Below are 23,909 nucleotides of genomic sequence, written 5' to 3'. Positions count from 1 at the left end.
TTGAAATTTTAGAATTTCGCCCTGTGAGTGCATCAACTAAGTTTATTGAAGTAAATTTTCTTACCTCTAGGCAGCAACCATTGTTCAACCTTCCTATTGTCATGCCTTTGAAGTGTTTTTTTTTTTTGCCTCGAGATATGAATAAAATTCACAATTACAATCATGGGCTGCAACGGTGGCGCAGTGGTTAGCGGTCTTGCCTCACAGCAAGTCCCGGTTGGGGGACCTAAACTAGAACATCAATGGGGGACCTTTCTGTGTGGAGTTTGCAGGTTCTAACCGTACATTCGTGGGTTTAAAATACATGCTGCATAGGTTAATTGGTTAATCTAAATTGTCCCTAGGGTGTGAATGCGAGAGTGCGTGGGTGTGTGATTGTGGACACTCTACCCTACGACAGTAGTAGTCTCATTTTTTGATTGGGTGCCTAAACTACCCAAATCCTTTCTAAATATTTCAATTACCTTTATTTGTAGGAACTTAATAATGGGATTGAGTTGTTTCACTGCTCTCATTTAGCTTTAGTGTGTGCTAACCATTGAAAATTAAACTACTACTTTGTAGGACATTTTGTTGGCTAAAAATACAGCAAGTGTTCTCACTGAAGGTTTGATATGGCCCAGCTCTACATACAAAAGTTGGTCTGGTCAAAAATATTGTAACACAATGGATCATAAAACATCGTATTTACACATGGACTGGTTATCGGAGTCATGGCCTTAACCCACAGAGAATGCTTTCCTGTGGTGGAAAAGACTTACACAGCACTCCAACTCTCTCATCATCCAACCAACATTTTGGTAAAAAAAATGTACCTAACTAGGGACTGAAATAAATCTTACAGCACTGCAAAGGTCACTGAAACAAAGGCAAGGCAAATGAGTGAATTTTAGGCTCAAGAGAGTTAAAAAAAAAAAAAAAACTAAAACCACAAGCGGGGACTTTTTTGGTGCACTCAGACCAGCTTACACTCACCTTATGACCAAGCAACCATGCCCCTAAAGGATGCCTAAACACAAACACTAAAGAACAGGAAACTGCAGTTGTTAGGATGGGACAAGTTTCTTTTAACCTTTTAGAGTTAAACATAACTTGACTTTTTCAGCAAACGGAACCTTTGTTTCTAAAAGTTATCCAGCAAGAGACAATAACTGATATCTAATGTAACATCTTGCGATGCAGAACAATCCACTCCAACTCAGAAAATGCTTTGTTATATAAATTTGAGTCTGGTAACGGAGAGGCTGACTGTGGAGGATCAAAGCAAACATTTGGGTGAACATGCATGCAAGCAGTTAAACATCTTGCATGAAGAGAGAATAATACAGGCTCCCCACAAACATCCACTCTCCTGCTCATAAACACATCAATTATCTTTGCCAGTTCTATCTCAAGCAGCCTAGTTCCACCTCATTGGCTGTGATTAATTGTGGACCATGGTTTCCCATGATTCCCTGTGCTCTGAGGAGAGGGACCACAGTTAGGCATTCTGGGAGTGGAATTAGCAGCACTTCTCACCAGAGGCATGACCTCTCTCTGCATCTCTCACCACCTGCCCCTTTAACCTTTCCACTCTGCCCTTGCTGGCTTCAGGATGGACTGGCAGGACTTGGGGGGGAGAGGCTGTGATGGTGAATTATAGTCAGAGAGGGACTACATGCCAAGATTCCTCATGTAGATTGAAAGGCATGGCAATTACAGTGATAGCTAGTAATTGACGTATAATGAAGATGGATGGGGTCAGCAGAGAATGCGGAGAGGTCGAATCACAGGCTAATGTGCAACACTTATTTCAGACCTAATGACCTAATAGCTGGGACACAACAGGTGAACAGAACCAATAGAGATAACCCATTCTTACCCAAAATGTACTAGGTATCACATGGGAAGTTTCCATTGCATCCATAGTAGTACTGTAACCACCTTCAATAACTTTCTTAACCCACTAAGGCCAATGGCCTTGTATGCCACCAGTCTGTGATAATTGGAAAAACTTTTGTGCATAAAAACCTCCAAACCTCCATTGCTTTAATGTAGTTTTTTTTTTCAAAGTGGTTTAACTTACCTATTTTTTATGCAAAATTGTAACCTTCACCGTGCAAACCCCGATTCTCTTTCCCCATGCCGAGATCTGAAACAGTCTCTACATCAACGAACCACTAAAAGGTATCCAAACACAGGAAATGAAATTGTAGAAAACTCTGTTCTTGAAGATTTTTACAACAAACCTTCTACATTAAGATTTTTTTATTAAAAATGTTGGGTTTCTTGCAATAAAATAAAACACCAATAAGCAAATTGATGTTGCCAACTACTCGAAATTGAAGAGATTTTGTCCTTAAAATCATCAGGGACAAAAAAGGGTCAAAAGAGATTTCATGGACTACTTTGTGTGGAGCAAAACATACCCTTAAAGCAGTCTTTTAATGTACTTTTTGCTGATCTGCTGAACTTCCAGTTTTTAACTAGAAGCCTAAATCAGTTCCAGTACACCACCTACAAAATGAAAAAAACAAAAACAAATACAGCACAAAAATTCCCCTCTTTGCTTAAAAAAAGAGCACACATGTATGAATATGTTCTTATCTGTTCACAGCAAGCAGCCTGAATCTCAATAGGGCATAATTCTGTCAATCTATTCTCCATCCGTCCATCCATCTTCTTCCACTCACCCGGGACCGGGTTGTGGGGGCAGTAGTCTAAGCAAAGAGGCCCTGACTTCCCACTTCCTGGTCACCTCCCCCAGCTCCTCTGGGGGGACCCCGAGAGGTACAGAAGCCAGCTGAGAGACGTCCCCGGTGCCTCTGCACAGTGGGACATGCCTGGAACACCTCTCAGACCAGGTTCCCAAGCCAGCTCAACTGGCTACTCTCGCTGTGGAGGAGCAGCGGCTGTACTCTGAGCTCTCTCTGGCCACCCTACAGAGGAAGCTCATTTCAGCCACTTGTGTTCGGGACCTTGTTCTTTCTGTCATGACCCAGAGCTCATGACCATAGGTGAGTATTGTAAATGGTGAGTAAATGGAGAGCTTTGCTTTTTGACTGAGCTCTCTCTTCATCAATCTATTCTCAAACAACTAAAGCCTCCTTATATTTTTAAGTCATATAAAGTAGTATTAACAGAGGACAAGTCTTGGAGCCCCTCCAACATAAGTAAATATACAGGAACCTGGTGCTCATATCTGACTTTGCTGTACACCCCAACAGCCCAAAACAGTACTATCTGTAGACTGTGGATGCATTATTGGCAACACACTGGATCTGGAGCCTGAAATCACTGGAGGTCTCACAACAAGCTCATTCAAGGCAATTGCACATGAGCACTACTAACACAACTATATGAATTCTTTAATCAGTTTAGGCTAAATGCAAGACAAAATACCCCCAAAATTTCTATAAACAACTGCACGCACACACGCAAAGTCACATCGCGAACTGGACCTGAACCCAGCTCAGTCTGTTTAAACTAAACGTTCCAAGTTAATGCGAACAAATATCCACTGAGCTGCTCAGAGGTTTCCTCATATCCTGCCTTGGCCCACACACAAACACACACAAATGAACACATATGCATGCACACAATATTCCCTGCCCCAACAAGGGGCCCCATGGCTACTGTAGCAGTGCAAGATCATTCCTCTAGCAGCCGTGAGAGCCGGTCAAACCCCTCCTTCAACAATCTTTTTTGTTTCTGTGTCCAGTATGAATTTTAAAAGACTGTGTCCAAACTCCTTTGTCAACGTCAATATCTTTGTGGCTCAGACATGCCCCTGTTTTCTTTTTTTTGCAAAGGGTCTGGGCGTATCATAAGGTCTCTGTGCCAAAGTCTGTGTAAGAGCTCACTTAGATTGTCCAAAATGAAGTCTGAGTTGCTCGCCAGGACTTTTTTTTTTGCTAAAAGCTGCCAGCGTGTTCCTCCGACAGTGACCCTCTGTGTTTCATACAGTGCTGCCTGCCAAGGGTCACTTTCCATTTGGCTTCAGCACTCTGAGACTCAAACTCAGACAGACATGGAGAGAGTGAGAAAGAGAGGGTGTAGACTAACGAAGCAGCATGATGGGCATCTGCTGCTACTCCGGCAGCAAACACCCCTCTTCCTGGACTAATTGATGAAGGTGTGCACCTCACACTTTCCCTAATCAATAATTCAACGATGATCTCATATGAATATAAAAACATTTATAAATACAAATTTGTTTGACTCCAGCCAGAAGATGCCATGCGTCTGCAGTCTGGACTGGTTCAGATCCTGCTGATGGTTCAGACTTTGGAGATTTGGGGATGTAATGCTCTGCAAAGTCAATCGCCTGACACTGAGATTAAAAATGCTAATTCTCATGTCAAACTTGCCTTGCCTTGCCTAGAGTATCTGACTCAAGAATACAGACCAGCCATTAGTCTAAATTTGGCAGGACATTTAAAAAAGATAGCAGAAAGGTTGAATCTGCACTCTTTTGGCTGTTCAATGAGACGCAGAAAACACCAGCAAAAGCTGAAAAGAAGACAATAACACTGGAGTATGAGAGGCCCACTGGGGTAAATGACAGATAGTCCTCCACAAAGGGCCGATCAATTCTCCAAAGTCTATAAACAGACACAGCAATAAATCTGACCAACTCACAAATATTTGAATTCAGTGTGTGCTAAGCCCCAAAATACAGAGTAACAGTGAATGATATGGTTGCAATTTGTGTTTTCAGAAGTTTTGGTAAGACACGAAACATGTGAAGCAAGATTACAAAATATGTTTCAGCAAAGCCTTATCAGAAGAAACCAGATAAAACACCTTAAAATTTGAGTTATAGCAACTCATTATTCAGAAAAAAAGATGCACTGCTACTAAACAAATCATTATTTGACCCAATTAATTGACGAAAGGTAATTGAGTTCTGATCAAACTCAAGCAAAATTTGAAAAAACACCAACATTGTTTACTCATGTTTACCTATCTATAACTTTGAGTAAGTTACAGGTAAGTTATTTGCCATTGTCTGCAGTTTTCAGTCATCACAACTTTTTGTTTCGGACTGAAATTCTTTTTTACCCAATCTCTAAAACTGAAGAGGTATTTCTGCTGCTTCATGACTCTGAACCTTTGATTCAAATAGTCTAAAACCCTTCACATCTCCACAATCCCACCTTTGTCTCCAGGAGCTGAGGTGAACCGGAGGTAGACCTCCAACAGGAGCACAACTCTACACTTTATGTCTATTGCCAACTGGTAAATTGGAGAAGGCGCAGAGCACTACAGTCAAAGGTTGAGGAAGTGTGTGTTTAAGTGTGTGTATCTGGATTATGAATAATTTATGAGTGGCAAAGCTGACTGATGTGGGGTATAGGGTTTCCAACCAGCCAACAGAGGGGCGGCACGTCCGTGGCCAAACCCCAGCACCCTAAGCAGTCAACTTCAAAGGGTGTGGTCTGGACTCACTCATACGCAAATATGCACCCGCACAAACACACATTTGTTAAGTCACTCTTATACACGCACAGTTACACAGATAAACTCACATGTATACACTCTCTTTTTACGCAAATTTACACTTTTGAAAATCCAAGGACACACACAAACACACACACGCACAGGGTTGGTACTTCCTGCACTCCTAAACTGGAACACACAGAGTGCTGTGTGCTGCATGGTGAGTCTGGACTCTGGGTGGAAGGAGGCCTTGCTTTCCACACCTGTTTTTGCAGCAGTAATTAGGGGCGCGAGCTATTTCTGGGCACCAATAGTTCATGCACTTACACACTCTGCAAAGCACACAGAAAGTGCTCTCAAGCCGGTGTGCAGCAGCCTGCATTTTCTCCAGTTAGAGAGTGTCATGCAAGTGGCAAGCTTTAGATGACCTGTAAAGAAAAAACAGTCATGTTTCCCATTTTGGACTTTTAGGAGCTCATCATGGTTTGCCAGCTCAGTCCTTTATAACACGACAGACACTAAGATGCGAGATCCAAATGCAGTCACATGGAGATCGTATGCCTTCAGCACTGAATTTTAGTAAGGTCATCAAAAGAGCAAGTGGTATGCAGATGTATTTATTAACAAAGATTATTAGAATAAATGTTAGTAAAATTACAATCGACAAAACAGCATAGACTAAGCAGCTGCTGGCAATATAAAAGCAGTAGTAGAAGGGTAAAAAGGTAGGAAAATGGAGAAAACTTGACTGACAATAAGCAAAACAAAGACAGGAACAAAAGAAACACTATACAACACATGAAAACTCCAAATAAATACACGTGCTGAGATAAAAAAAAAACAAAATGAAAAACAGGATGGGATAAATGGTGTACACTTTGAAAAAAGACCAAGTATAAACTTAATCAGGCTTGCCCATAATAATGACAACTTTTTTCGTTTTATCTTTTTCCTACAATAAAGCCACAAAAGTAGAGCGACTGAAGTCATATATTCTTTTAGTCTTTTTCAAGTTTTTTCCTGCTTTTGTAAGAAAACTACTGAGTAATAGAAAAGGTTTTGATGTTTTTCTGCAGGCAGTTCTGCTTGAGGGACTTCTGCATGTAATTCTGGCACATTATCCATGATGTAACCATGGCAATGGAAAAGTTGTTTACACCCAGGAGGTGCAGATTGAACTTTCCCAAGCTCAAGTAATGACTGAAATGGGATATAAGAATCCAAAAAATTGAGGACAAGATGTTAAGGATGTGAGACTGGAACAAAGCATAAAGCAAGAAAGAGGAAGTATAAACCTTTTCCTCTCAATTGCCACGAGGAATGAGAGATCACAGGCAATTTTGGAGCATGTACACAAATATGTGCCTGCAGAAACAAGTATTCCAGGCAACAGGGACAAGGTAGCAGAAAACTAAAGCCAAATTGACAAAATGAGAAGGTATTCCAATGCTTTTTAAGAATGATTGGTCAATCCTTGGAAAGTTTTTCATTTTTTAAGCAAATATAACCTAAAATAAGCGTTGAACTCTGGATAATAAATAAAATGCACACCTAGCAGGGCTTTCAATAACATTTTGAATTTTTGAGCCATGAATGTGGGTTTTAAAGGACTGACCTCTAACAAAAGCAAACACATAGTCATGTTGTTTATACTCAGATCACATAATGATTTAATTCTTGGTAAGTGGTAAGCAGACTGTCAGTAAATGTTGCAACGATAGTCCTCCTGAAAATACACTTATTTCCCAGATATTTTTTTAAAGGCCGAGTCCTTTAAAATGGCACAAGGGTCACCCTTACAGCCAACATCCTTGTATAAATTAATAGTGTCATAAATTGTAAGACCAGGTTTTAGGATATAAAAAACAAGCATACAGACAAACTGTGATTGAGTCCATTGACATACCGACAACAATTGAACAACTGGGATTAATCAGGCTGCGGTTATTAGAAAATTCTTCAAGGTAGTCCTTTTTTTTTTTTTTTTGGTAGAGTTGTATTTATAGATATTGATGTAACTTTCACACTTTGTTACTTTCAAAACATGAAGCCATCTGTTTTTTTTTCTGTAAAAATCAATGGTCATAGTGCTAGCTTTGCTAATGTGGAATACATCTGCAATTTAGAGAAAGTTTTTCTGCTGTTCTCCGTTTGTACTCCGCAAGGAAGAAACACAGGTTGCCTTGGAGATGCAATGTTGCTCTGTGGTCTCACATGATTTCTGTCACCTGCATTTGAACCATAGATATAGTACAAATACACTGCAGATGCAAACCTGAAAGATATATCTAAAAAATATGAATAAATGGTAGAAAGTATCCGTTTTTGGGGAAGGAATTTTTGTGTTAACAAAAATCTAATTGCTGAATAATTGTCATTTCGGTTTATCCAATGTTCATCAACGGATAAAGAATATTGCAAAACCCTGCCAAAATGTTACTTGAAAGTCTCCCAATCCAAGAAATCAGGTATAATGATGACTTATTTGGTGTGCATGTAAACAGGCTCACTGGCTCCAATCAAATGGGCCTGTAGTTTGAGGTTGCTGTGGTTTGGGGATCAGACTGGAGTGTGCCATTGGCCTCCTTTTTTGCTGCTTTGCAGTCTAGTAAGCAGACTCACATGGCTATTAGTTGTCATTAGAGTTCTCTGATCTATGATGAAGTTTCTAAGCATGGCCACTGTCTTTCCCTTCTGGCAATTGTGCATAAACAAACAATGTCGCTGACCAGCCAAGTGGAGCCATTGAGCAATCTAGGGAAGTGCCAGGGATTCCCCTTTACTCTGGCATGCTCCCCCACACACACATCTTTTTGTGGTCTTTCGGTCTCCAGTTTTTCTTCTCGTTTTGCTTTCCAGTTCACGTAAAAATGGCAAGATAAAGTTGAAAACAGGGACAGAAAGAGGGAGGAAGGAGTCAGGGAGATGCCTGCCTCCTGTGGGGCTGTGATGATATAATGAAAGAGCACTGCAGTGTTCAGCGGGCGTTTCTTTTTATAGCAGCTGTCAAGACAAATGAGCTGTCCTTCAGCTTGATTAAGTGAGTGGGTGCGCATTAATCTGTTTGCAGATCACTGGAAAAGTGTGACAGGATGCTGAATCAGGACTTGTGAGATGGGCAAGAGTGGATGTTGGATGGTGGAGGAAAAAAAACAACAAAATGGAGGAGAAAGTGGGTATAGGTAAAGGGAAAATGAGAAAAGCTCCAACTTTCTTTTTCCCCCCATTTAGATTATGGAGCTAAGCAGAGAATCTAAAAGGTGACGGCCAGGTCACTCTGGGGTCAAATAAGGTGCAAAAAGCAGTAACTGTGGGGAAAGTTTAGAATGAAAACAAACCAGCACTATCACTGGAGGTCACAGACAGGGCCTCCCCTCAGGTTACACACAAACACACACTCTCACGTACTCTCATGTTGCTGCCGCCTTTTAATTAGAAAAAGAAATGGCTGGCACTCCCTTAGAAAGTCCCAGATTCTAAACGCAAATACACAGATCCCCATTGAGGCAGTCTAAGAGGGACAACGTTGAAAGCGAGGAGTGGTGAGTGAAGGCCTTATTGTGGTGCAGAGAGAAAGAGGCTCTGAATGCTGTGTCCGTTTTCTCCTCATCCATCAGACCAACACCTCAGGACTGCATTTCTACACCAATTATGGTCTGGTGTCAAGCTTCGCAGTGGAATGGACACCCACATGCAGCTCAATGCCAGAACTGCTGCTGTTTATGTGCAGGATTCATTTGTATAGACAAAAGCTGTTTCCTTTTTTTTTTATTGTGAATGATTCAGTAATAAACCCCATGGCATGCGACTTGTGAGCAAAAACATGTTTGAGGTAATATATGAACTCATCTGGTTCAATATCACAAAACTAAATTTGAATGTAATACATAACAGACAACACAAGGAATCAATTTGATGATGCAAAAAGGAGAGTAACTTTCAGCGCCGTGACCCAACAAGTGTTTTCGTTTTCTTTGAGCCACTGGAGTTGTTTGAAGTGGACTTGAGAGGTTGTTGCCTCTGCCATGCTAAATAGACTCCAGGCAGCTTTCAGCTCGGAACAGGCCAGAGTTCGTCTTTCCTCCTATATTAATTCAATTCAATTCAATTTTATTTGTATAGCCCAAAATCACAACAACAGTTGTCTCGATGGGCTTCGAAGTAAAACATATATATATTACTTAAGCTCTGATCAGCTTTTAGACAAGAAAAAAAAAACATGGAGTTTTGAACAAAGCTTGTTGTGCATGCAGAGGAATACAACCACATTAGATCTCACATTTACAGTGGATTCCAACTTTTTTTTAAAGGCAACCTTTCCTGTAAAACCTATTTTAATGTTAACTTTCATCCATCATAAACCATTGATAGTTAGAAGTACAGATGTGAAACACATAATTGCCTCAAAAGAATCTAATTCTAAAATATGTAATATATACTAATATATTTGGGGTAAGCAATAGTATAAATTAAACTCTATTAAGAACAAGGACTTTAACATATAAACATAAGTATCAGCTATTTAATTGTTTGAGTCAATAGTGGCTACCTTTTTTTTTTCCAATGAAGGCAGTAAACGTCCCTATTTAAGCAGTTCCTAAGTGAATGCATTTTTTGACAGTCAACTACATAAACTGGATCATGGTGTTGAAATGGTGCTTTGGAACTTACTCAGCTTTAGAACCTTTAGAACCTCACAAGAACTGGTTTCCCCCATCCACATGCCAGTGAGTCACCACTGAGCAAAGTCATTACTACCTCATTAACACCATTTACAGCTTTATTTTACTGTGGCATCAAACTACCAGAAATGTATTTTGAAAATCTATGGAGGACCACAGCATAGAGTAATTGACTTGAGAAATGAATCAAAATCTTTGCATCCATGTGGCTTTTTTTTTCTTCCTGCTGTGTCAACTAATTTGTTGTTATGCAACAATTAGTACTGAGTTAATTTACGATTAAAAAAAACATCTAGACATTGCATATTTTAGAATAACATTTTTAAATTGTTGGTTTACCCGTTTGGACTTCTGTTAGACTTTTTTTTTTATTTAACTTCATTTACTTTTCTTTTTTTAAGGGCTGGCATATCATTTGGATGCACATTTAAAGCAGGGACCAGAGGGTTTTCCACACACAAGGCAATATAAAATTAGAGAAACTATCAAATCAGAAAATGTGTGTTAGACAACGGTTTCGTTTAACTCTTTAAAATTATGAGAACCTGGATTGAAATGTGGTTTTATAATGTCTTGTACTAATTATTTTAAAGTCAATTGGAATTGGGGACACAGTGAGTTTGCAACAAAGTTATGACAGTAAATTAAGACTTTATTGATATTTTGATAAAAAAAAGAAATTTACCTTCAACTTCTCTGGATTTCAGCTTTATAAAATATCTAACGGCATCCTAAAATCTAATGTAAATGAAAAAAAAAATTTGTTTAACCAAAACAAAAAAAACTGCTGAAAATATTAGTGGATTCAAACTCCTTCCCAATACATTTACAAGTTTAGGCACATGCAACCAAGAATACACACACATACTGAATCTACTAAAAGAAGGCCTGGGCAAAACACACTATTTTTCCCACTGTATACAAAATCATGGCATGAAAAAATAATTTTATAACAATCCCTTCTGAAAGCTGACAGAAAGCAAAGCATCAAATAGGTCAGTGGCAATCAAGAATTCTAAGAGGCAGAAAACTGTGAGAGAAAGAGGAGAACTGATTCCTCCGATGATTTTTGGCTGAATCTCTGCAATCTGGACCGAGAATCTTCCCACGAGTCGCTTGACCGTCTGACACAGAGAGACAAACAGTGAGCGAGGGAGTGTGAAGGAGACGAGGTCACACACATTCCAGTCCCAAAGAGTCAGCCAGACTCCTAAGACAATTAAAACGAGATGAACCGCTTGCCCCCCTCCCCAATAAACATCCTTCAAATCCATTAGTTCTGTCTGCTGGACCAGTGAAGGCTCCACTTCACTCCCTGGCTCATACTAATACTCCCTAAAATGTCACAGCATGAGAATCAGTTTTTCATATTTTTTGGTATGACAAGATAAAAACACACAGTCCTGCAAAACAGTCAACCTATCGCAATTGGATTTAAGTGAGTTCTGACAATCAGCAACTAAACGATACTGCAAAGACAAATCCTAATGGAATACTCAAAAATGTGTACAACAGTCTCTTAGATTCAGAGTTTAGGAGATCAAGACATCAATAAGGTTTAGGCTGTACTTTTTTTTAACAAAGTATATCAAATGTTGTTTTGTTTTTTAAAAAGTAGTAGGTGATTTTTTGTTTTAAGCTGTAGTGGCTGAATTAGAACAACACGTTATCTGAATCTGACTGTAAATAGAGTGTAGGTAAAATGATGTTTTCTCAGACAGCTGTGAAGGGTTGAGGATATGGTGCCTTAAGTTACACTGTATCTTTTTAAAAGTCAAACAAAACTCAATCTAAACTGAAAAAGTAATTATTATGAACAAAACAGTATTTTTATGAAATACAACTAAGAAATATAGAGGTATGTAAACAAAAAAATGATAAATTACAGTGGAGGAAATGAGTATTTGATCCCTTGATGATTTTGTAGATAAGAGAGTCTAAGTCGTAAAGGTTACTGGGGATCAAAGGCATATTTCCCTCAATAAAATGTTAATACATTTGCAAAAATTCTTTAAAGTCTATTTCTTGATTTTTGGTATGATTTTATTTTTGTTCTTACTGTTCAAATGAACGATAACCACAGTTAAGATGACAGACTGTCTTTTTCTTTAAGCGGGCAAACCTACAAAATCTGTAAGGGCTCAAATACTTATTTTCTCCATTGTATCAAATGGTTTTGACAAGTTGCCACTTTAAGTCACAAGCTTCATGGGAAGTTGATCGCTGCAGATTACAAAACCCCCATGAAAATTACTAGACAACAACAAAAAAAAGATAAAAAGTTTTTATACAATAGAGGTGAGTTTCTAAGTACTTAGGCTTTCAGCACATACACAGCTCTCTCACTTCCTCTGATCTCTGTCCTGTCCCAGCCAGTTAAACCCTCAGCAGGATACCTAACCTTCCCACCAACTACCCCCTCTAGAGACGTCAACCTATCCACAAATTCCTCCTCCATCCCCCTACTCCTTCTGCCGTGCTCCATCTTTCCAGGTGGGAGGTACAATTGCCATTGCATGTGACGGGGTGTCACCCCCGACTCCAAACCTGTCCTTTACCAAAGCAAGTGTTGGATCTCTCACCAAGGTCACGCTGAAAAGGACTCTTTTTTTAACTTGTTTGAAGCCAAACAGCAGAAATGGAGTCCAATTAACTCTGATATTACAAAATGACAGAAAAAAAAGCAGGTAAGTGAACACTGACTATGTCGTTCAGTTTATGTGTGTGTCTGCTTTCTGTAGGACTCCAGGGCGCAAGCTCTCCCGCAGGCTCCATATGAAAGCTCAGGGCTCTGGTTACACAAGGAGGGCAAGAGAAAGGAGAGGAAAAACAGAGCGGGAGAAGACGAAGCGGAGCATCTGCTTTCATCCTCAACACAGCAGGGAAGAGCTCAGGCCTGTCAGTCTGACAGAAATAGCCAGCTGCTGTAGCACACAAGCACACTGCAGGCATGAAAGAAGCACAGAAGATTCTGGAAAATTGTAAAAGATCTACAACCTGATTCTTCTTTTCACCTGAAAAATAAAGACTTTTTGAGTATAAAAATTCAGCTCACGAATTAAAAAAATACTGCTGATGGATACGTTTTTAAAGTGTCTATAAATTCAGTTTAAGGTGAAAAAAACTTTGATTTACTTTTTGCTTTTACCATTTTGCCAGAAAACTAACACCTAGAATACTTGTTCATACTTTAATTCCATCAAATCTAAAAAAAACTATAAATTCACAATAAAATTACAATAATGTTTATAAATGGTAAAGTCAGTGATGAACACTAATAAAGTGCAAAAACATGAGTCAAAATGACTCATTTTTGCCCCTTTTTTTCTCAACCCTTAAATAATTTGTTCTTTGTTAAACTAGCAAATGACAAAAATAAAGCTTCTTCTTTTTTTTTTTTTTTAGAAAACCCAAAACCTTAGTCACAACTTCCCTTATGGGTGGATATGCGCCATATCTGCGGGACAAAGACTAAGCCAACCTGGCCGGCAGGATTTCTTTGTGGTTGTAGACTGCTCAGTTAGCCTGCAGATAAAAACATTTTCATGCACATTTCTTTTCTAATGGTGCGCTGCAGATGACAGGTTGAAGCGAACACTTAAAGGGCCTATATCATGCTTTTCGTAAACCTTTCAGAGTAAACTGTATCCATATGCAGTATATGATAATATATTCTTTGACACACTAAAGAATGATTTTTTAATTAAATATGAGTTACTTTCACAATTTATTTTCCTACTCCGGAAGTAGATTGTTTCAGTCTCTGAGGCACTGCCTTTCAGTCCTTGTGGGTGTCGCTTATTTCATGATGTCAACCTAGAGTCGGCCTCGGCAGCGTTTTAACATCCAAACATTTGCATAGATGGATGTGCATATTCAGCGTATAAAATGGAAGCATTTTTGCCGATTACCACTAGCTCTGGAGAGAAAGTAGGTGTGTCTGTTAGCCTGGGGGCGGTGCTGGCAGCGCAGACTCTTCCTGGAAGGGGCTGTTCCTCACTTGTCTACGTCACAATGTGAGAACCTGCTCATTTTTGTGGTTTGGGAGGGGCTGGTGCTCAGAGCGCAGGTATTTAGAGGATACTCAGAAATGCATGAATGGATCAAAATACAAATTTGGGGTTGTTTAAAATAAGGAACCAAGATTATGACACACTTAAAAGGTCAAAAAGTTGACCTGCAAGACACACCTTCACTCCCCTTGAGATCCAACCCCTCCTATGACTCTCCACAGGTCCGGACAACATAAAACCTGCAGAACCATTACAAGTCAACACCAGTATGGTTGGATGTGACTAAGACTTGAACATCTATCTAGGCTTCCTCTAATCACGCTGCAAGAAAAATTTCACAAAAAATTTAGAATGCAAATAAGTGGCTACTTAAAAAGATACACTAAGTACTTATGATTCAGAAGAATAGGTTTCAAATTAAGATAAAAAGTTGAGAAGTTGTGCAATAACAAATCAAAACAATTCTTTCTTCATTTTTTGTACTCGTTTTTGATAAGCTATGTTCCCATGCATCCAGCTTTCTGCCTCAGACACAAATTTGAAGAGTCATATAAAGAATAACCAATAAAAACCAACTTGCAAATAGGTTACAGAGCTCAGAGGACACAACCATAAACTGAAACAAACCATGAACTAGACGGTAATGAAATGTTGACAACTGTGCACACTGCAGCAATAATTCTCATCGTAACATTTTCCCCCGTCTACTGACATCTGAAAGCCAACTTTTTTAGTCACAAAGAGCTGAGCTGCCAGGGCGATTGCCTGAGAAAGGTCAGAAAGAAATGCAGTGAACAGAAAAACCTCCGATTCACACACTGTGATGAGAACAAACGAGGACTGGGTCAACTCAAAGCATCACACAAGCATTCATGTAAAACTGACAACATCATATCCGGACATCAAAATGTTTCTATTCTCTTCGCTGCGATTGAGGAAATTACGCAATCACCCTGCGTTTGTCTTCTCACTAAATCATTTGTGTTGTGAAAATTTTCAACACTTTGCTTCTCCCACTCCATCTCTGTTTCCGTCTCTTTGGTGCAATGCCATGGTAAATACTCACACTCATACACATGTTCATAAATTAGGATGCAGATTGGGGCAAGAAAGCCTCCTAAGAGATCTATTTTAGGTCTCTCACCCTATTTATTACTCCTATCAGCACATCTCAACTTCTAATTCTAACAAATTTGAATTCCAGAGTTTTATCGCTTTGAGAAAAGCTTGTGAAAGTTTTCATATAAGGACACAACTAAACTATTTGGCAATTTATTATAAATAACAAAAACATCAGATTTGGAATATTTTATGGCATCTTCTTAATTATAAATTATTATATTTAGTATCAGCAAAAACAATTCTGTCTATTAGCCTGAGTGTTTAGTTAATGCATCATCAGTGGCTTATGGCACTATTTGCTGTGACACAGCATAAAAAGTGCCAGCCAAGTATTCCTAATACGTTTAAAATGTACTTACAAAATTCTATTACATCCTTTCAGAGGGGTCCCTGAAACTTGTAAAAGTGTTATCTAGTTTCAGATCCAGCAGCTTTTTGATAAAAGTTCAGAGTTCTGTAAACAGTCACTTCAAGTGAAAGAATCAAGAAAAATGGTTAGCATTTCTGTTTTCCTGGTCATGCCAATTGTTTTTTACAAATAAGGTGTCTTCCACCTGCTGCCCTCAGGAAGGAGGTACAGGTACATCAAGGCCAGAACAACCAGACTGAATAACAGCCTTTATCCACAGGCTGTGCGGCTGCTGAACAGTCCCGCCCACCAACTGCCCCCCACCCCTCTCCAACCGTCTCACCTGAGCACACTGTGAACTGGACTTTTGCATTGCTGCCCATCAACATCAAGCTGCTACTGACTCAACATCTGTGTACACTGATTGTCTTATTTATTTATTTTTTTGGTTAGTCCTTGCTGTCTTCCTTTTTGTAATGATGCTGTACTTTGGTTATTTATATATTTATTTACTGGGTATTTATTTGGTGAATTGAACCGAGTGACTGTTGTTGTTGAAGCTCCAAATGCATTTTCATTGTTTTCACTGACAATAACAAAATAAATTAATCTTGAATCTTGAATATGCAGGAATATTCCAGGAACTTTGGAACAACCCTATGTTCCTTGTTCTGAAATTGACTTTATTCCCAGTTAAGCCAAGCTGAAAAGCCTGTTTCCATATTTGGGATAAGATCGGACTACACTTAAATGTAATCAATATGACGTTGCAACACTCAGTTAATCAAGCTCTTCCAGATCAAGATTAGCTTTTCAACTCCTTAAAATGTAAATCTGAAAAAAAGAAATATTTAAAAGAAAATGTCTGACAAAATAACATTTTTAAAAATCCACATATATGAAGAATAAGGTGGTAATCTATTCATTTGTACATCTGAAATCTTTTTGTGTTTGTAGAGGTCACATCTACCAGCAGTAACATTTCTCTCTTGTTATTTTTAGGGTCAAATGTTTTTCTTGAATGTAAAAAATCTTGTCTTCTTACCACTGTAAACAAAATGTGGTCTCATGAATTTTCTGAAAAGCTTCGGACTTTTTCCCAGTAGCTCTAGACACAATTGGTTCCTTTTCAGTTAAACTGTTGAGAAATGGTATATTGTAAATGTTACATCATAATTGATTGAGTTTAAAATAAAAAAATCAACTTGTTTTTTTCATTTTATATATTCTTTAACAAAAAGTAGTAAACTTTAGGTTTCTATTACTAGGTATACTTGAGTTTAAGTATAAGAATAGCATGTCTACTATAGATCATGTAGGTGTAGTGTAGGAGGAAGTACACTAACTGATTAATACTTCAGACTAAATTGGAACATTTTATATTTTAGTATGTAAAAAGCAAACTTCCAAGAATACTGCCTCCCTATTGGTATAGACTAATTATATATGCAGTACATTTAAATAGACTACTTTTTGCTAAGGAATATCTTACTTTACAATTGAGGTGAAGTTGCTGGCCCAATCTAAGACAGAAAAATTACTGTTTAAGATATATATATATATTTTTTCTGCTGAATTTAGAACCTGAATCCTTTTTCAGATGGATGACAACCACTTGATTCATGCTTAAAACATCCGCTTAAAAAAAGTGATTACATTTGAGGAAAGCGGCAGGGATGTAATGAGTCCTTTCTAAAATTCCCTGTTTTTGTAAAGTATCGACAGAACAATATCTTCATTCATGCCCTAAACACGGGGCTGCAGGTGAAATGTGTGACAGCTTATTTGTGAGCTTTGATTGCTTCGAGTCAGTTGGGGGCAGACCCCACGTTTACTGAGCTGCCGCTAAGAGTGCAGGTCAAATTTCACCTGCAGCTAATGTCTCACACACACACACACACTGACCTGTGCACACACAGCTGCTGTCATTTACTCAGCCTGCTTGTGTGGGATGCCGAATCAACAAAACAGTAGCTTCTGCCACAAACCCCTGACTTACTAAAGGCTGTCCACTTGTGTGGATGTGGGTGGGTGTGCCGTGGCAGCAGGGGTTCAGAGGTTAGGAAGTTGTCGGTGTAGTCGAGGAGGTTTTCGGCGATGAAACCCAACACTCACTCTCATCTGGTCTATTAGCTCCTATTTTAGCTCTTTACTGCTCCAGCTGTGTTTATTGAAGCTGTGCTGCAAAGCACAGGTATTTATCAGCTCCCTCAATCCCAGCTGTAAAGGTAGGCTTGAATGTGAGACAAACATGTGCGAAAGTGTAACACGGGAACAGCACCCCCCACTCTTACACGATCCTGTTACAAAGCATCACAGATTAATTTTTTGCAGATTAACTTACAAAAGTATTAGAAATGTATTGCAGGGTTTTTGTGAGGAAATTCCACAGAATTTAAAAAAACTCTTTTCATCCCAGAGTCAAGCATCTGTACAAATTGTTCTTCACTCTCAACTCGTCCTACAGCATCTAAAACCTACTGTTAATTCCCTAATGAACCCAAACCATGTGATGAACAGCTCTCATCAATCATATGTGATTGGCCCTGATCTGCACTCTGATTGGTTAATTAGCCTCATCTGTAACCATTATGGAACAGTGAGGCAGCTGCAACAAAAAGAAAAAGTTTTCTGTAAGTTTGCCGCAGCAAGAAAAAAAAAGAAGTGGAGAAGAAAAATAAACAGGGTGAGAATTGACGCTTGTGGGGCATTGCTGTCGCCTTACCACCCTCACACAAAACCTGGAAGAACACAGCGACTGCCACACAAGGGAAACCACAAACGCACGATTGAGGGCTACCATAACACGGCTCCACACACCAGAGCATCACAGGTGATTCAATTTAAAAATATATATATGTGAACAAGACAAGAGCAGGCGGTTTTCAGGAGGCTGTGTCAGTGGGTCAACCACATCTCATCTGGCAACGGTTTTCGTGCGCTGCAGTGGGGAGAACGGCAGCGCCGGGATCATCAAGGGGAAAAGTGAGCGCTGCTTCAACATGTCAGAAAAAGAAATTAAAGTTTAGAAACTGGGTGGTAACTGACAAAGTTTGGAGAAATACTGGGAGAATAGTGGCGTGTTTAGCAAACTCCAAAACCTCTATGAGAGAAAAGGTTAGAAGGCAAGGGGTAAGGAGAACACGCAACTCAAAGTGAAAGAGAAAGATTTTGAAAAATGAAATAGTGAGGCTGAAATGAGCCAAAGAACAGAGAAGGAGCCAAAACCGCCACCCTAAATTCAGCTCCTGCGCCTTCTCTGCCAGTCCTCTTTTCTGCACAGGAAATGGTTCTCTACAGCCAGGAGGGGAGGAGATGTAGGCATTGGTACGGGCTCCTACCAGCTGTACCCACCATGGTCTTACTTAGGTAAGCTAAGATGGAACAATGCATCTTCATCTAACAGTTGGAGCCACGTGTGAGTGCGTGCAGTGGATTTCCTTCAGTCTCTGCCCTGCTTACAGTCATTAATCTGTCTCATTTCATCAAATCCCATTCAAATCCTGCATCACGGCCAAACTGAAACGACTCAAAATCTAATCGTCTTTATGGAAAATGAGCTCAGAGAATTTTAAATTATGCCATTTGCAGATTTAATGCTAACACGTTCGCCTTCGTTTATTTTATAATACAATAATAACGGAGGGTAGCTGGGTAGCCCCAGGTCTGTCTGACTGCCTGGGACAGACACCCGATACCCAGTCAAGACGATGCCCAGCCAGCCGCACGCCATTCAGACGTCGTTAAAGCAGACACACAGCACGCCCCTCCTGCCACCCACAATCCATCCACAGCCAATTACAAGCAATTTCCCTGTCCTGGGTGGGGTGACGAGAGGAAGACAGAGAGGGAGGAAAGGCAGTTGTCAGCCTAAAGCAGACACACATGGTTTTGTTTACAGTTTGCCAGTTTTTTGACTTTGCCATGGTAACAAACGCTGGCAAAGAGTTTCAGAAAAAGTGAGATTGAGGTAAGGGGGGCTCCTGGTGACAGTCGCACCCTTTGATGATCTACTGGATGCGGGATGCGGGTGGAACTCTCAGCAATTCAGATGATTCACTTATGCATAATGTACACAAGCCCTACAAACACATGTTTGTTTCCCTTCTGCTTTAACCCCCCCTCCAACCCAGCCATCTTTCTCCTTCCCAGTCTCCTCTGCACCTCAAGCACTCCAGCCTGGCTTCCCGAAAATCTGCTTTTTTGAAACAGGAGGTGCCTGATTCACCAGAACTGGAATGTCGGCAGTTCCCACAGGAAACCTGGTGCATCTCAAGCCAGGGCGCCTTGGACAGGCAAATGTGCTCACACGCACCAACCGCACGACGGGTGGTTGCATGCACACACAGCTCAGGCAGGATTACATAAATAGATAAGGAAAGCTTGCCCAATGAGACCCTACAACCAGCATTTTTCTGGTTCTAAATATATATACATAAAACTGCAAATTGAGGAAAGCCACAGGTTCTGGAAGCTGCTTATCCACTGTAAACTTACAATTTAAATTTAGCCTCATGTATTACAACAAAGCAGAATAGATAATTTAACACGTATACATTTTTCCATGCTGGGAGGGTTTTTAATTTTAGCATAGAAAGTAATGCAAAAATAAGGCGCTGGAGGAAAAAAAATAAAAATAAATCGGAGCACATTGGCTGCAGCAGGATTAAAATACTCTGAGACATCTTTTTAAATGCCAAAATAAACCTTCCTGTCATGATGGGTTATTGTTTAACTTTTTATGTCTACTTTTGACTTTTACTTGCCACTGTTTGGTCAATGGATAACAGTAATGTCTTGCGGCTATCTGTCAAAGTGTAAAGCAATCCCTAGACTACAGGTATGTGGTTAGATTTCAAACAACAGGAAGAGGGCAGTCATTTAAATCTGCAGGAAAAAAAAATGTCAAAAGCTGAAACACCACCTTATTAAAAGAAGTGACTTTGATTGTGATTATCAACTAAACGTCAGTGTTTCCAGACCTGAATGCAGAAGTGCATCTCAAAATCTATACAATTCCTTTAATGCGGTTTGTAAAATTTTGTTTTAATGGATCTGTAAAGAGGGTAGATACATAACCACTGCTTTTTTTTAAAGTGAAAACATCAGGGATTTTATTGGTAGTTTCTTGAAAGCAGAATAACTTCAGCACTTACATCAAACACAGATGCATTTCAAGACAGTTACCCATCAGTTACAAAAATTTGTTTTTTATCTGGGTATAAATCTACATCTTTGTGTCAAGAAGCTATAGCTTAAGACCTATAACAAAGAAATATGTAAATCTAAAGTATGTTATTTGTGGATTTTCATTGGTTTCTCAGTTTTTCTAAATAACTTTCATTAAACAGAGGATAGCTGGCTTTGCCTAAACAAAATATGCAGCCAAATTAGAGAATGTTTCATGTCTGGTTTCATGAGTTTAAACGTTTGAGCTCTAGGTATGTGTTCCTGTAACTAAACAAAGTCAAAACCGGATTATGTGGTTTGCACTCGCCCCCGGCCCTGGTTTATATTCCACTTAATACCTTTCTCTCTAAAGTTTGCATGTTCTCCCGTGCATGTGTGAGTTTCTCCAGCCATTTCGGCTTCGTTTCACAGTCCAAAAAACATGTTATATAGGTTGATCGGTGACAATAAATTAGGTGTGAATGTGTGTGCTTGTTTGTATCTGTGGCCTTGTCCAGAATGAACCACACCTTTCTCAACAGTTGCTGGGTAGCGTCCCTGAGATGCTGCATGGGATTAAGCGGGTTTAAAATGTGGAAGAACCATTAAACTTAGGCTACGTTCACACTGCAGGGCTTAATGCTCAATTCGGATTTTTTGAAAAAATCTGATTTGTTTGCTAGACCGTTCACATTTCCAAGTAAATCCGAACTTTTGTGATCTCCAGTGTGACCGTGACACGACCCTAACGAGACCCGCATGTGCAGAAGCCAGAAGAATACTCAACGGTGAACGACGTCACTTGTTGTTTGCGGAGCCAACGTTAACAATGGATGTCAACAACAGTGTTGTCAAAAGCGGAGCTCTTTTTGTAATATTAAATTTATTTTCACGAAGGAGCAGCACAATTACAATCTTCTCATTTTAAGAAGGCAATGGAGTCGGGATCGTCTGTACCCACTGTAGTGGAAAGGAAATGTGTATGTGTTGGGGCCGCGCGCCCGCGTGTGTGCAAGCGCGTGCCGCGATAGAGAATAGGGGGGGGGGGGGGCAGTGTGTGCGCGCATTCATGTTGTGTGTTACGGAGGAAGGAGGGCGGTAATAAAAGAAGGTTTCCCCCAGAATAAATGCTATGGACTCTTTATTAACCCATTCCGGAGAATCTAAGGATCAGAACAGGGAGGAGGAGGATCGCCTCGGGTCCCCTGCGCTTCTGAGCACGGTGGGAAAGGGGAGAAAGAAAAAAAAGTTATCGCGGGACAGGTTCAACACCACGCTCTGCCATTTATCTGGAAATTTTTTCAAAAACCGCCCAGTTGCGATAAGAGCCCTGGAGTTTGGCTTGAAAAGAGCGATCAGCCCAAATATTAATCCAATCAGTGACCTCCCTTCCCTTCCACTGACTGGTCTCAGCAGCATCGTCCACCATGGTTGATGTTTACGTTCTCGTTCCCGCCTACTTCAACGCAAAATGATGACGTTTGTTGCGTGTCGATGACGTACAGTTCGGAATCAAGTCGCCTGGCCGGTCAGACGGCGGTCGCAATTGAAAAGAACGGCTACAATTCGGAATCAGGACGGCAAACCCACGGGGCCTGGGTCGCAATTGAAAAGATCGGATCTGTGTCATTCAGACTGTCATGAAAAAATCGGAATTGGGCAGCTTAGGGGCCAAAAATTCGGAATTGGGTCGTTTCAGCCTGCAGTGTGAACGTAGCCATAGTTTAGTTCAGGTAAGTGGGATTATTGATGCTTTTTACAAATCATCCAAGCTAATTATTAATATACTTAGAGATGGTAACTGTGATCTAAATGAAAAATGTCTTAGATGAAAGGATAAAAATGATTTTATCTGACTTTTTCAAACCTTGCAGGTAGAAGTAGAATCCAGAATGCATTTTATTACGCCATCTGAATTGGGACAGTTTTGAGTCAGATTTGAATCCTTTTCAAATATGTATTTATTCTTCTGGCCTAAAAAAGAATGTATTCCGCGTGGACTCTTCCAGTTTAATTAATTAAAGATCTTTCTATAATCAGACAGTGACTGATGTCTTAGAACTCCTCCATACTACAGCAACACCACCACCCCAACTCCCACAACAGTCAACCTCACACTGAGGTCCACAACGTAACCTGCTCACCCCGTCGCCCGTCTCAAAGAGCACCCCCTACTACCTGCGCCACCATCACCTCCCAATGATAACAGTTAGTTGCAAGGCCTCTGCTGTTAGACATGGCAACCCGTCGAGTCTTTCATCTTAACAGCAATGCACACGTGTTCCAACCCTAACCCATTACACTTGAGCGCACACATGCTTCAACACACACACACACTCTTTCAGAAACACTGAGCTTTGTCTGCTCCTGAACGAGGTGACCTCGCCGCTCATTTCATCTTTCCACTCCGTTCTCTGCTTGCTGCTGGCACCATTTCTTCAGCCCAAACATAATATTTCTGTCATCGTCCACTGGACGCAAAGTTCTTTTCATATCACTCTTTCTTCTGCAGCAAACGAAGGCCTGGAGGGATCTGGGACATGGGTGAGTTGTGGGAAACCAGAGTGCAGTCTGTGGCCTCACAGCATGCCGCCCTCTCCCACTCCTCTCACTGCCCTTCTCCTTCTCCATCTCTGTTTCTCTTTTGGCAGGGAATCATACAAGGCTTCATGCGGATCACATACTATGGCCTCAAATGATCTGGGAAAACATGCCCCGCTAATGCTACACGCACATCTGTAGCCTTTTCCTCTTTGAAGCAATGCATGTGTAGTTTGTGTGGATTTCTTAGGCTTCATGTTGTGTGGCTCTTACCTCCACATAGTCTTTGGCATGGCCCCAGTCCCTTTTGGAGTCCAGGTTACCAAGGCTGAAGCTCTCCAGCTGGCCCAGGTGAATCTTTGCAACAGCACGGCTGATCTTACGTGTCACGAAGTTTGAACCTAAAACACAAAGAGAAATGGAAATAATAAAATAAAAACTTGGCACCTTGCGAATTCAATCAGAGCTTGCTCAGGACATAAATATTATAGGTTTTCTCTGTTCCAAAACACACAAACAAAGAAGAAACTGAGAAAGGAGAAGCAGATAAGAACGAGTTTCCTCCAAAATTCCTGTGCATTACTCTCCATTAGTACGGAAAAAATACCACTC

At 40.2% G+C, this 23,909-nt stretch overlaps 1 protein-coding gene across 1 annotated transcript in view; it reads right to left on the bottom strand.

Moving 5' to 3' along the window:
* gmds (GDP-mannose 4,6-dehydratase) overlaps nt 1-23,909 on the bottom strand; it is a 176,353-nt gene that overhangs the window by 82,277 nt on the left and 70,167 nt on the right. The window contains exon 7 of the mRNA XM_023954387.2: nt 23,571-23,698. Within this exon, the coding sequence (XP_023810155.1) occupies nt 23,571-23,698 (128 nt within the window). The remainder of the gene's footprint in view (nt 1-23,570; nt 23,699-23,909) is intronic.

The sequence above is a fragment of the Oryzias latipes genome, chromosome 4, assembly GCF_053564925.1.
Source record: "Oryzias latipes strain Hd-rR chromosome 4, Olatipes_Hd-rR_3.1".
Taxonomy (NCBI): domain Eukaryota; kingdom Metazoa; phylum Chordata; class Actinopteri; order Beloniformes; family Adrianichthyidae; genus Oryzias; species Oryzias latipes.
Note: the sequence above shows the minus strand (reverse complement) of the source record. Positions and strands in the feature narration are given on the sequence as shown.